A 12,769-nucleotide genomic window follows, 5' to 3' on the forward strand; every position below is an offset into this window, starting at 1 on the left:
GTACAGTATGGTGACCCGTATGACGACCCGCTGTTTAGCAGCCTAGGTGCCCTGACGTCTACGCCAGCAGTCCAGGCAACTTTTATTTTACCAAACGGCTTATATCTATATCACTAACATAGCCAGGGGGAACCTTCATGTCAGTTGTACCTGGCTTGGAAACGATCTTCTGAAGGTGTTGGTCCAGGTACTCCTGTCTCTTAGTGAGAATGGCCAACCACTGTTCCCTCATCCTTTCCAAGTCCATCTCCTAAGCACACGCACGCACACACAGAGAGACGCACACACATTATTAGGGATTTCATAGCCTGCCCTGTATTGGTGAGTAAAGATGAGTTTTTTGAGTATTCAAATCGCACAATGGTTAATATCATTACTTACTTGGTAGCTGTCCATTTCCTCATCTCCACCCTGGAATATACAGTAAACGCAACCAAAAATGAATTCATGTTACTACAGTCAAACGTTCATCAAACCTGACAGAGACATGAAGCTTGGCTACTCAAGTATTTCGCCAACCATTTGGAACAAAGCTTATCGTCCACTCACCCATTGTGATTCGCTGCCCTTGGAGGGTCGTGTGTTTTGAATCTTGACATCTCCGATGGACATGGAGAGAATAGAGAGGGTGATGAGGGGCATGGTGCCCGAGTCCGGCACTGAACGCACCTCCACCTGAACACGCCGCGACTGACCCTGGAACAGAAGAATACATTCAACTGAACAAACTTCAGTTATACCTAGTGATGAGGATGGGATGTAAAAGCTCTTCCCCCCACTGATAATTACTCTTATGTATCTGTACATAAGAACCTTGGTCCTTCCTAAATGATGTTAGATCAGATGGATGAGACACACACACACACACACACACACACACACACACACACACACACCCTACCTGTCTGAGCTGATAGATGCCACCGGTGCTTATGCCCTTTACAGGAAGTACTTCTACAGGTATGAACTCTCCCGATTCGTTCAGCTCCATCAGCTGCACCCACAGCTCCAGTCTGCGAGTTACCTCACTCCACCTACACACATGCGCACACACGCATGCACGCACACACACACACACACACACACACACACACAAAACCATGTTCTATTATATGAGCAGCATTGTGTGTGTGTGTGTGTGTGTGTGTGTGTGTGTGTGTATGTGTGTGTGTGTACACAAGTCCACTCCATACCGCTCTCTGAGGGATCTGGTCTTGGCCTGAATGACCCCCAAGTCCCACAGTGCCAGGTTCCTGCGATGGTTGGCCATCTTGTGGCCGTAAACCTCGATGGCTACCGCCCCTTCAGATAAAAACTCCACAAAGTCCTCAGACGCACCGACAGATAACTCCTGAACACAAAGGACATAATAATTTAAAAAGTTAAAAGTTGAAGGATTTGGCCTATAAGATGACAAGACAAGGCTGTAACTGTTAATGTAATTACAATATCTGATGATAAAATGTGAAAGCTGTCTCCATTTACTGAGTTTGAAGACTATAATGTCTATAATGTCTGAAAAAGATGAAAACGAATGCCTCAATACAGCCAAGGTTTCCATCAAATTCATCCATCTTTAGAGTTAAAACAGAAAGTAGAAAGAAAGTAACAACCTCTGAATGTGGCTAATGTCACATTGGAAAAAATGTGTGTGACCTGTCTGCATTTAGACTGATTTAAACAAATCAGATTCCAATCTGGATGTGGCACAGATCTGATTCAGGCTAGATTTGGCTGCCAGTGTAAATGAGGCCTAATAAATGGTACCTTGATGCTGTCGAACACCACGGTGCAGTTGGGATCTTTGGGGTCTGACGACGAATTGGGGGGATCCATCTCTGGGGCGATGAACACAAGCTCATCCTGGTCCCAGAAGTGGTACTGGCAGAAGACAAAGTTGGACAGGTGGCGAGGAAGGCCCGTGGCCTGGAGGATCTTCACCTGAGCGAGGGAGAAATAACCGTCTTCAATGAACCCATTAACTGGAACGCATCTGTGTCGCTTTAGCTTTTAACCACTTTAACCATGATTATTTTATACTTTAGCTATTAACAAATAGCAGATGTACAAGCTCATAGCACGGCACCGTGAGCTTGTAGATTTCCCTCAAGGACCCCTGGGGGTCCCCGGACCCCACTTTGGGAACCACTCCACTGTCTTACCACACAGTGCATCTTCCTGTCCTGTGTTTCACCGTCCATGCTGCTCTCCTGCTGGGAGCCTTCCTCATCCCCCTCTGTCCCACGCCACACCTCCACATGCAGACGACCTGACACCTGACACACGCGCGCGCACACACACACACACACACACACACACACACACACACACACACACACACACACACACAAAACAATGTCAAAAACAGAGCAACAAGGCAATGACAACAACAATAATTACTCAGTGAAATTTCGAGAATAAACAAAACTTGAATGAATAAATCGAGCAAGTGCCATACAGATTAATATAAACTGAGGTTTTAAGGGAATAAAAGGCCTTTTTGTAGTAAATTATTAGTGTCGTGGGAAGAACACATTAGAGTCCACATTCTCCTGTGGAGAGTAAAGGTGCGTTCAGACTTGGATGGTTAGAGCGGCGCGATTACATACAAAGTCAATGCAAAGACCAGAAGTTGCACGAGTGCCGCGAACGGGGGCGGCCCGACCTGGCGCACCACAAACGGGACGAACCGAGGCGAATATTTAAATTCAAGTCTGAACGCACCTTTACAAAGCTTATCTACTTAATTTACTAACATTCAAGCATGTTTTAGGAGGATAAAGACAGGCTTCAAGGAACCAAACCATAACCAGAAAAAGTGCCCTTCTGGGCACAGGTCTCCACCAGGAGGATAGGAGTGTGTGTGATGTTTGGCAAAATGTTTAGGAGTGATATAAACATGTTAAACAATTTTCTTCATTTTGTTGAGGAAATGCAGAGCCAGATCACTCATAGCATCTCTGAGGATAGAATTCTGGATGAGCAGGACATGTGCAGCATTTTGTACAAAACGGGCCACTCCTGAAGACTTTGGAAGGCAATCTTAGCCAATCAGTGTAGAATCTGAGAAATCAAACAGACTCGTCTTGATCACATGACTACAGAGATCATGTATACCGATTTGCATGAGATTTGGATGAAATCTGTGAGACTAATATAAACAATGTGTTTTGCAGAAATCGGCCTCATGATGGCGCTATAACCGGCAGATGTGGAGGGATGCAGGGAAAATGTTTTTCCATGGCCTCTAGGGAGTGCGCATACAAAGTTGTACACAGATCGATGCAGTTATAGGTAAAAACAGGAATTGCCCTGTTATAGCACCACCATGAGGCTGGTTTGGAAAAGAAATTGTGTCATGTCGTCCTCAGCCTAGTGGAAATGTGCGTGTATAATTTCACGGAAATTGCACACTGTGTTTGTGATTTGTGGCATTTTGTTCGAAACGGACCAATCATGTGAGCTTTGGAAGCGAATCTTAGCCAATCAGGAAGGAAGATGGGAAATGGTGCAGATCCGTGTTGATCACATGACTATAGAGATAGTGTATACCGAATTGTGTGATGTATGGATAAAATGTGTACGAGTAATCTACAGAAATGTGTTTTGCCTAAATCGGCCTCATGGTGGCGCTATAACAGGCCGTTGAGGAATATTTGGGGCAGAGGTTCGTCGTTGGCATCCAGACAGTGTGTGTGCAAAGTTTGGCATGGATCGGGCCAATGGTGCCGGAGATTAGCTGGTAACAGACGGACGGAAGGAAGGAAGGACGGACGGACGGACACACACACGGACGGAGTGCAAAACATACTCTCTCCCCATGCCTTCGGCCTGCTGGAGACAATAATGAAGAAATGACAACTGTAGTTTGCAGTACAGTACCTCCCCCTTCTGGTTGATAATGGGAACAGCATACTGCAGCTTGACGTCATAGAAGAGACAGGCCAGGAAGACATTGGCCACGCCGATCAGACTGTGGTTCTCCTGCTCATCGAAGAACGGGTCGGCACGCTTGAAGTAGGAACGCATCACCTGACATGACAGAGAGAACGCTGCCATCATAATGATGTTCCTTTCATTTAGATCAGTGGTGTTCAACCAGTGGTACGGGCCGGGGACCACCAGTCCTTGAGGGGGATCCAGGTGGTCCCCAGCTACGGTAAATGATGGAGAGTTGGTAACCAAATGGATCCTTATTATAGATCTTTAACTCTTGAGAGCGTAAAATGAAACCAAATGGACCCGTAAGGGGTCCAGTCCATTTGGTTTCATGTTACGCTCTCAAGAGTAAAATCATTGTTAAACATCTGCATTACTTAATTTAGAAGAAGTCTACACAATTAGAGAATTATCTCTCCTATGCTACCAATATCAATACAGCATGGAAATGTGGACAAAATATTATCCAACGACAACAAAATATTCAAAGTTTTTAAAGTTTTTAAGAGGCTAAATCTCATCAAATGGTGGTCCGTGGCTCAAATGCTGAATAAATAATGGGCCTTTGATACAAAAAGGGTTGAAAACCACCGATTTAGATCAGTGTTCACTGTGATCATGCCCAGGCCCCAGCGGATGCAAGGCAAACACAAAACTGAAATCTCTCCACTCAAAAGATGAAAATATCAGGAAATGTATGACTTTTTTTCCCTTCTATGTAGGGTTATCCCTGGTCCAACCCAAGCCAAAATATGATATAACCTTCTGACCTCTCAGGAGCATGCATTGCAAACCCATGCATAATTAAACACATTGTTCCAACTGAAGTTGTAAGTAGGCAAGTAGCAAGTAGCTTTAAAAGCTGTAACAAGAAATGACTACCGTAGTACGCTTCATCTTGAGAGAATAAGGTATTTCCTGAGAAACAGGGAGAAACAATTTGATAAGGTTTGGCTGCCCCTTGTCCATTACTTGAGTAGAAACAATTCATAGACAGGATACCACTGATGTGGTTGACTGTACGACATTTTCTTTCAGATGTTTTCCATTTTTCAAATTACTATTTTATTCTATAGTATGCGGTGTCACTGAGCAGTATGGGTGGGAGGGTTGTCTTTCTCTTTTTTGTCCTTGTATTTTTTCTTTTTTTTTGTTTTCTATAAAAGAAAAATGTAATTCGTATCACAATGTTTAATTACAACAATTTATAATCTGTTCTCAATAAAAACCTATTTGACAAAAAAAAAGAAGCTGTAACAGAATATCTGGTCATAACTACTTGTGCATTGGTTTATATTGAATTCTTTCTAGTACTGCAAGGCACCTTGAGCTGTATAAATTATACTAGATGCAAACTAAATGATCCTTCACTCACAGGGTTGTCTTCATCAAAGTCCTTCCACTCCTGGTAGAGCTCCTTCATGTCCACCAGCCTATTCTCCATCTTCTCCAGAGCCCAGATCTGCTTCCCTTTGCCCTTACGACGCACCTGGACCGCTGGCTCACTCAGCACCACATCACGCTATGGAGAGAGAGAGAGAGATGCAGGATGTCCAGGTTATATTAGTTGATTGATGTCAAAAGCCACATTTTATTCAACACACACACACACACACACACACACACACACACACACACACACACACACACACACACACACACACACACACACACACACACACACACACACACACACACACACACACACACACACACACACACACACACACACACACACACACACACACACACACACACACACACACACACACACACACACACACACACACACACACAGTTTCTCCCCAAATATTCAAAATATAACTCAAAACATATAGAGAGATGGAGGAGGCATCCGAGTGTTGTAGAGCAGTGGTTCCCAAAGTGGGGTCCGGGGACCCCCAGGGGTACCTGAGGGAGTTCCAGGGGGTCCCCAGCTACATGATAGTTAGGAACCAAATGGACCCTTATGGGTCTGTAACTCTGAGAGTGTACAAATGGACCCTAACGGGTCCATTTGGTTCCATTACAGTTCAATTAACATTGATTTTACAATATAAATTGGGGGTCCAAGAGATAGAAATGCCATTAAATGGGGGTCCGTAGACTAATGCATGTCAAACCTGGGGGTCCTTGAAATTAAACGGGTTAAGAATCACTGCTAGAGCCGTAAATTCTTCTATTATGAGGGTCCCTGGGATATCTCTTCAAATGGTGGTTCGTGGGCCAATTAGTGTCAATTTGGGGGTCCTTGACATGAAAAAGTTTGGGAACCACTGTTGTAGAGGACACTCGCCCACTATCTTCGGCTTATCTGAACTCTCAAAAATAATTATTTGTTGTTCACAGGTGGGATTATGGGTTAATTAATTGATGGTGCACTAGAGACCCCTGCTGGTCAGTCAGGGCACCCCTGCTCAGCAGGAAGGGGATCTGGGGAGGATATAATCATCTCAAACCTTCATGCTTTCCCAAAGAAACTGCTCACTTGGAGGTGAATATAAGCAGCTGGTGTGTCAGAGGACACATGTGGTGGTGTACACCCCTCCCTCCCCAGGACAACAGTGAGGATTAAGTAATACCGCAATACACAGTGTGTGAGCTGCTGATGACCTGAACTTTACAATCATAAACGTTGTTTAGGAATATCATGTGGCGAGTCAGAGAGAGAGGGAAATGGAGGGTGAGTATGAGAGGGACATGGGGGGGGGGGGGGAGAGAGAGAGAGAGAGAGAGAGAGAGAGAGAGAGAGAGAGAGAGAGAGAGAGAGAGATGTGATAAGGGTGGAACAGGAAATACCAATCACTGAACCACATCAGGAGGACATTCATGTTTGCATGAAAAGCACCTCAGGGAACTCAATCACGCTATGAAGGGATAAAAAGGAGGTGGAGAGAGAGAGAGAGAATGCACAATGAAGAAAGACACCTTTTAGTCACTTAATTATTGATTTATACTTCTTCGTTTGATGGTGTGACACTGCAAAAAAAGCACCTTTGATAAACATGACATCAAACAAATGCCAGTGTGATAGTGATGTGCTGCTGTCCCGATTTAGAACTGTGGTCTTTCACACGCACATGCATAGATACTACAGAGAGACAGAAAGAGAGAGAGACAAGGACAGAGAGAGACAGCGACAGAGAGACAGAAAGAGAGAGAGACAAGGACAGAGAGACACAGCGACAGAGAGACAGAAAGAGAGAGAGACAGCGACAGAGAGACAGAAAGAGAGACATCTTCCGGTACCTTCTTGTTGGCATCCAGGTTGGTGGCTGGTATCTGTAGAGTGACCCGGTACTCTGTTCTCTTGTTGAGCTCCTCGGATATGAAGCCGGCCTCCTGCACCAACAGGTTGGTCCGCACTATCTGCTCCCTCAGACGCCGAAGGCTGCGAGTAATCATCGCCTCTCTGTAGCATAGAAAGAAAGAAAGACACACAAAATCTGGTAAACCACTGTTGTACAGAGATGCATAGAGCAGCTGCGGTGACATGCTGTGATTATTTGCCATAAACATATTAAAATTCAAAATTCATTTTCGGCCAAATGCAACAAGACTTAGTGTTGGGGGGTGCGTCAGCTAGGTCAAGAGGTAACAGGGTGTGCACGGCCAAAAAGGTTTGGGGACCGCTGGACTAGAGTAATGCAGAATGTATATAACAGCAAGTGCTCAGTTCATACTGTAGGTCAGTGTCTTTGCTCAGATGTACTGTAGCAGAAATAGATGTCTATCAGTGACAGACTTTTCAAACTAATAACTCTTCAACTGCTAACCAATGTACTAGCCATGTACATGGTTTTACTCTATGTGTGATTGTGTGTAAACAACACAAACATTGTCCTAACACAAACATTAAATGCCATTGAAAATGAATGGCCATTTATGAGTGTTTGTGTAACACAAACATTGAAGACAAAAGTGAGGACGCAAATTGTGATTGGCCGGAATGAGATGATGTATGATGGTAAGAGCGCCCCTCACTTCACATGGGTGTGATGTTTTTATATATGTTGTATAATCCTCCACACGATGAGTAAACAGATATCTGAGTGAAGTATCACTTTAACGTTTCCCAAAATGAACAAAGGGATGTGAACAGCTGAACAGAGTGTAAAGCAGCGTTGAGACCGAAGGCTTGCCCATGTCCAACTCACCTGTCCTCGCTCCAGCGCCGCATGCGGTTGTGGGCACCGGGAGACACCGCCGAGGAGTGGGAGGGCCCCGTGTTCCCGGAGGCCCCCGGCGACCCCACGGCATCCAGGATGTTGAAGGAGGAGGGAGACTGGTCTGGATGCAGCCGGCTGCGCAGCTGCTGCAGCTCGCGCTCGTACATCTGCCTCTGACGCTCCAGCGCACAGCGCTTCTCCTCCTCGTGCTGCCGCTCCAACGTCTGCAACACACACTGCATGGGGTCTGGAGGAATGGAGAGACCCAGCACATGAAGAGAGGGGGAGTGATATAGAGAGTGAGGGGAGTGAAGGGAGAGAGAGGGGAGAGAGACAGCAGAGGGAGGAGAGAGAGAGAGAGGGAGGGAAAGTGGGTGGGAGAGAGTAAGTACTGTAAGTAAGTACATTTTATTTATATACTGTAGCACCTTTCACAGAGAGGACTCACAAAGTGCTTTACATGCAATAAAATACAAGACAAGGAAAACAAAGCAGATACAAATTGCTGTACAATTCAACTCAAACAAATGACAATACAAGCATGATGAATCATTAAATATAAGATAAATCAGCAAATTCAGGTTGAACCATCCACAAATGCTTGTTCAAAGAGGAACGTTTTAGGGTGTTTTTTTTAAAATGTCCACAGAGTGGTGCAAATCTCAGAGCTAGTGGAAGAGCATACCAAAGTACTGAAAAGCTTGAAAAGCCTGAAAACAGCCTGAAAAGCTTTGTCACCTTTGGTTTTTAGTTTGGTCTAACAGACCCTGTTCTGCAGACCTAAGGGCCTATAAGGGCCTAAGGGCACATAACGTGACACCAGGTCAATCAAAAGACCCGGGGCGAGAGAGAGAAGTGGAGGTGGGGAATGGAAAGGACAGGAAGAGAGATTATTTTCAAATGTTTTGTCAGAGTATAGAGACCGTCACACCACACACACACACACACACACACAAGGACAACGTCCTCTAGATTTTCCCTGTGTAGTGTGGCATTGTCACAGAACAACACCACGATAATCATGGCAAACTATGTCCCGCCGAAACCATCCACCAACCATTCTTCCATTCCCACTCACCGTCGTTTCCCATGCCTTTCATCATCACCTCCGTCTGGGCGAACTCGTAACCGAAGCTGACCTCGCTGGACACGTCGCTGGACGCGTCCTGCTCCACCTCCAGTCGGTCACTGCTCAGACTGGCCTTCGTCAAACCGCCTCCGTCCTCTTCCTCAGTCCCTGCGTGGGCCAAGTGCTTCGGCAGGTTGATCCTGTGTGTGTGTGTGTGTGTGTTGTGGTTATGTACAGTAGGTGTGTACATGTATGCATGCGTGAGTGAGATGAAAACAAATGTTAAAGAAAGCGACATTGAAGGTAGAACCGCAGCTTGTACCTTGGCACGATGTATACTATAGTCAGTGTATATGTATAGTGTCATTACATAGATATGTTCTGGTTACGTTCTTAGCTTACGCATGTTTCTTGATAAATGCATTTTATATATGTGATGTATTCCCATGCTTTTTTGTTCTTGCTTAATGTAAGTCGCTCTGGATTAAGAGCGTCTGCTAAATGCCTAAATTGTAAATTGTAAGGGGGTTCATGTCTGCCAGTGTAAATACTGGCAGAAATAAAGACTGTAGCTGTGTGTGTGTGTGTGTGTGTGTGTGTGTGTGTGTGTGTGTGTGTGTGTGTGTGTGTGTGTGTGTGTGTGTGTGTGTGTGTGTGTGTGTGTGTGTGTGTGCATGTAACAGACCTGAAGAAGTGGTTGTTTCCCCACAGTATTCTGTCTCCGTGTTGGAGCTGCACTGGGCTGATGACTGCAGCACCGTTCACACATGTCCTGCAGGGGGCGACACACGCAGCATCTTAGGAAAACGCCAGGATAAGAGGGAACATATTTCTGAAGGCTACAAATTAAATCCCAGTCTGCCTGGATGAATTAGCAAATTTCATTAATGGGCATTTTGGAAAGAACACGCCATTTTGGAAAGAACCTGGGCCCCTTCCCTACTTCCTTCACAGGTGTTACCGCTGATACTAATGAAGGCTCTGTTCCATTCTGGTCCAACAGAGTCAGGGTGCCGATATTGTGCATGTTGGCTCACTGGAAACACTCTGCTACACCAGTGGGTCTCAAAGTGTCCTTGAGTGGGTTCCAAATGGCCTTGTACTTTACTTACTTACTTACTTGTAGTCTTGTACGGGTGTGTAACTCTGAGAGTGTACACTTCCAGAGTTATGGGGGTTCTTGAAATTAAAAAGTTTGAGAACCACTGCACACTAATTAAAAAATGGAACAGAGCCTTAATTAGTATCATTGGTAACGCCGGCCCGGAAGTACGAAGAGTTATTCTGTGTGCATATCTTGTGTGCAAGATCCTCAAGCTCTTCACGCCACGTTTCGAGCTTGTGGAACAGTTACTTTTGACTCAGTCACTTTTTGTGTGACGCTGTATTATGGACAGAGATTTAGGAGATACAGGAGGTTTCGGCCCTACAGCAACGATATGCTATTTTCATCGACTGCCCAGAAGAGGGTTAAATAAATAGCTTGAACTCGTGCTACCATCGTACCGAGCATTGCGGCGAGGAGTGAGCACAACGCCGTTGTCTGTGATGTCGATGACACAGTGCTCAGCGTGGATGGCCATCCCACACAGCTGGATGTCCTGGGAGTTGGCCGAGCCCACACGTGTGTGCTCCTGTACGTACGCGCGCACACACACACGCACACACACACACACACACACACACACACGGGCACACGCACACAAACACGATCACCATATTTCAGTATGATAATAATCGTTCATTAACCGAATGGCAAATGTTAGAAATATTGATTTGAAGTCGTATTGCCCAGCCCCTGTGTGTGTGTGCACTGTGCGGTACCTTCAGATAGTACACCAGCAGCTCGTTGAGGGCGGGGTCAGCGTTCAGATTGACCAGGAAGCACTTGTCATTCACCACTCTGATCCCAGACGACTGAAGAGAGATCCCCAGGCTCTCCAGCTGCTTCTGACGCTCCTGCATTAGTACACCACACATCAAGTAATCAATAATTACATTGAAGGAAGTGTCAGTCACCCCTGCAAAATAACCAGTAAGACGCCTGAGGGAGACGCCTGAGGGCAACAAGGGCAAGAGGGATCTCCATATATGGGCTTAATTGCGACAGCAGGTCGCATTTACTATGATCCCTAATTTACTATCATCCCTGATGATGTCATAGTGATGTCACGAGACCTGGGCACAATATATGGGGATTTTGAGTGATACACTGACGGACAAAAAAAACACACGATTCCATAGTTATCCATATAAATATGTCACGTGCAGATGCAGACCAGTCAAGAGCTCCAGTATTTATATGGGTAGTCTCTACTAAAGTGGCCAGGTATTATTCTCTTTGATTCAAGTTGTTCCTGTTGAGCACTGACGAGCCGTGCTGAACTTCTTTGTACATACTGTAAATATACTGTGTGTGAGTGTGTGTGTGTGTGTGTGTGTGTGTGTGTGTGTGTGTGTGTGTGTGTGTGTGTGTGTGTGTGTGTGTGTGTGTGTTGGGTTACCTGGGCGACAGACACCGTCTTCCTGAGTTTATCCTCCCAGGTGACGGTCATTTCCTGGATCAGTTTCTCTGACTCCTCCAGCCGTTCTTTCAACTCAGGAGCCTTCATAGACTGAGAGAGAGAACAATCACATCGATAAACCACACTGACAGAGACAGAAACCACACTGATACACTACACTGACAGAGACAGAAACCACACTGATACACTACACTGACAGAGACAGAAACCACACTGATACACTACAATGACAGAGATAGCAACCACATTACAACCACAGGTAGCAACAGAACAGACAGTCATGCTTTCTAAGGTGTGATTTGGGGCCCTAAGGATGAATACAAAATGAATAATAACATCCTAATACTGTCCAATACTTAGAGGGGGTGAAATTATGACAGGCAGTTGCCCCCCCAGTCAAAAAAGCCTCCCTGTTTACATTGGCATACATTGGACAAACAAAAAGGTGTTTGGTTGGTGTAGAACAGGTTACTGCCCCTAGAGGGGGTAACCTCCCCAAGTTGTTGTCCCAAAGTGAGACATTTTGGATACGCCAATTAAATAACATCATCTACAGGCATTTCATAACCTTTTATACCGACCATTCTTATAAACAAGAGTAGCCAGTTCCTGTTGTCTTGGGTATGTGTGTATGTATGGCATTTACTAATTGTTTTATGTCGAATCTATTGTACTCTTTCTATTTCCTATGTACTGTACCTCAAACATAACAGGCCTAGAAACACTACAGTACATTGTATATGTGTAATATGGTCTGTCACCCCTTGTGCCTAGATAATGTAATAAATCTCATTTTTCAAGGATATTTTCTCTATTTATGTAATTGCAGTATACTTGAATTTAATATTATGGTGCAACAATGACCATGTTTGTATGGTGCTCTGGTGAAGGCTCTATGCCGAAATGTGTTAGCAGCTTGATGTAGGGAAATACAAAATAGTGAACCTGAGCTAATCTCGCATTATAATTTTGAACACAGTGCTGCTATTTCCACACATCTGTTGGTTGTTTATCCCATTTTGGGCGGGAACTAGAGACTGACACGGGAGTGGATTTTCACTCCTGTC

At 45.0% G+C, this 12,769-nt stretch overlaps 1 protein-coding gene across 1 annotated transcript in view; it reads right to left on the minus strand.

The window, feature by feature from the left end:
* LOC306941443 (kinesin-like protein KIF13B) overlaps positions 1–12,769 on the minus strand; it is a 45,089-nt gene that overhangs the window by 13,114 nt on the left and 19,206 nt on the right. The window contains exons 13-28 of the mRNA XM_079526922.1: positions 11,682–11,792; positions 11,002–11,136; positions 10,684–10,811; positions 9,863–9,949; positions 9,187–9,377; positions 8,097–8,355; positions 7,189–7,351; positions 5,315–5,461; positions 3,883–4,032; positions 2,163–2,276; positions 1,768–1,941; positions 1,194–1,351; positions 902–1,034; positions 550–696; positions 382–411; positions 151–250 (exon numbers count right to left, since the gene is read on the minus strand). Of these exons, the coding sequence (XP_079383048.1) occupies positions 151–250; positions 382–411; positions 550–696; positions 902–1,034; positions 1,194–1,351; positions 1,768–1,941; positions 2,163–2,276; positions 3,883–4,032; positions 5,315–5,461; positions 7,189–7,351; positions 8,097–8,355; positions 9,187–9,377; positions 9,863–9,949; positions 10,684–10,811; positions 11,002–11,136; positions 11,682–11,792 (2,227 nt within the window). The remainder of the gene's footprint in view (positions 1–150; positions 251–381; positions 412–549; positions 697–901; positions 1,035–1,193; positions 1,352–1,767; positions 1,942–2,162; positions 2,277–3,882; positions 4,033–5,314; positions 5,462–7,188; positions 7,352–8,096; positions 8,356–9,186; positions 9,378–9,862; positions 9,950–10,683; positions 10,812–11,001; positions 11,137–11,681; positions 11,793–12,769) is intronic.

This window comes from Electrona antarctica (assembly GCF_951216825.1).
Source record: "Electrona antarctica genome assembly, chromosome: 17".
Classification (NCBI taxonomy): Eukaryota; Metazoa; Chordata; class Actinopteri; order Myctophiformes; family Myctophidae; genus Electrona; species Electrona antarctica.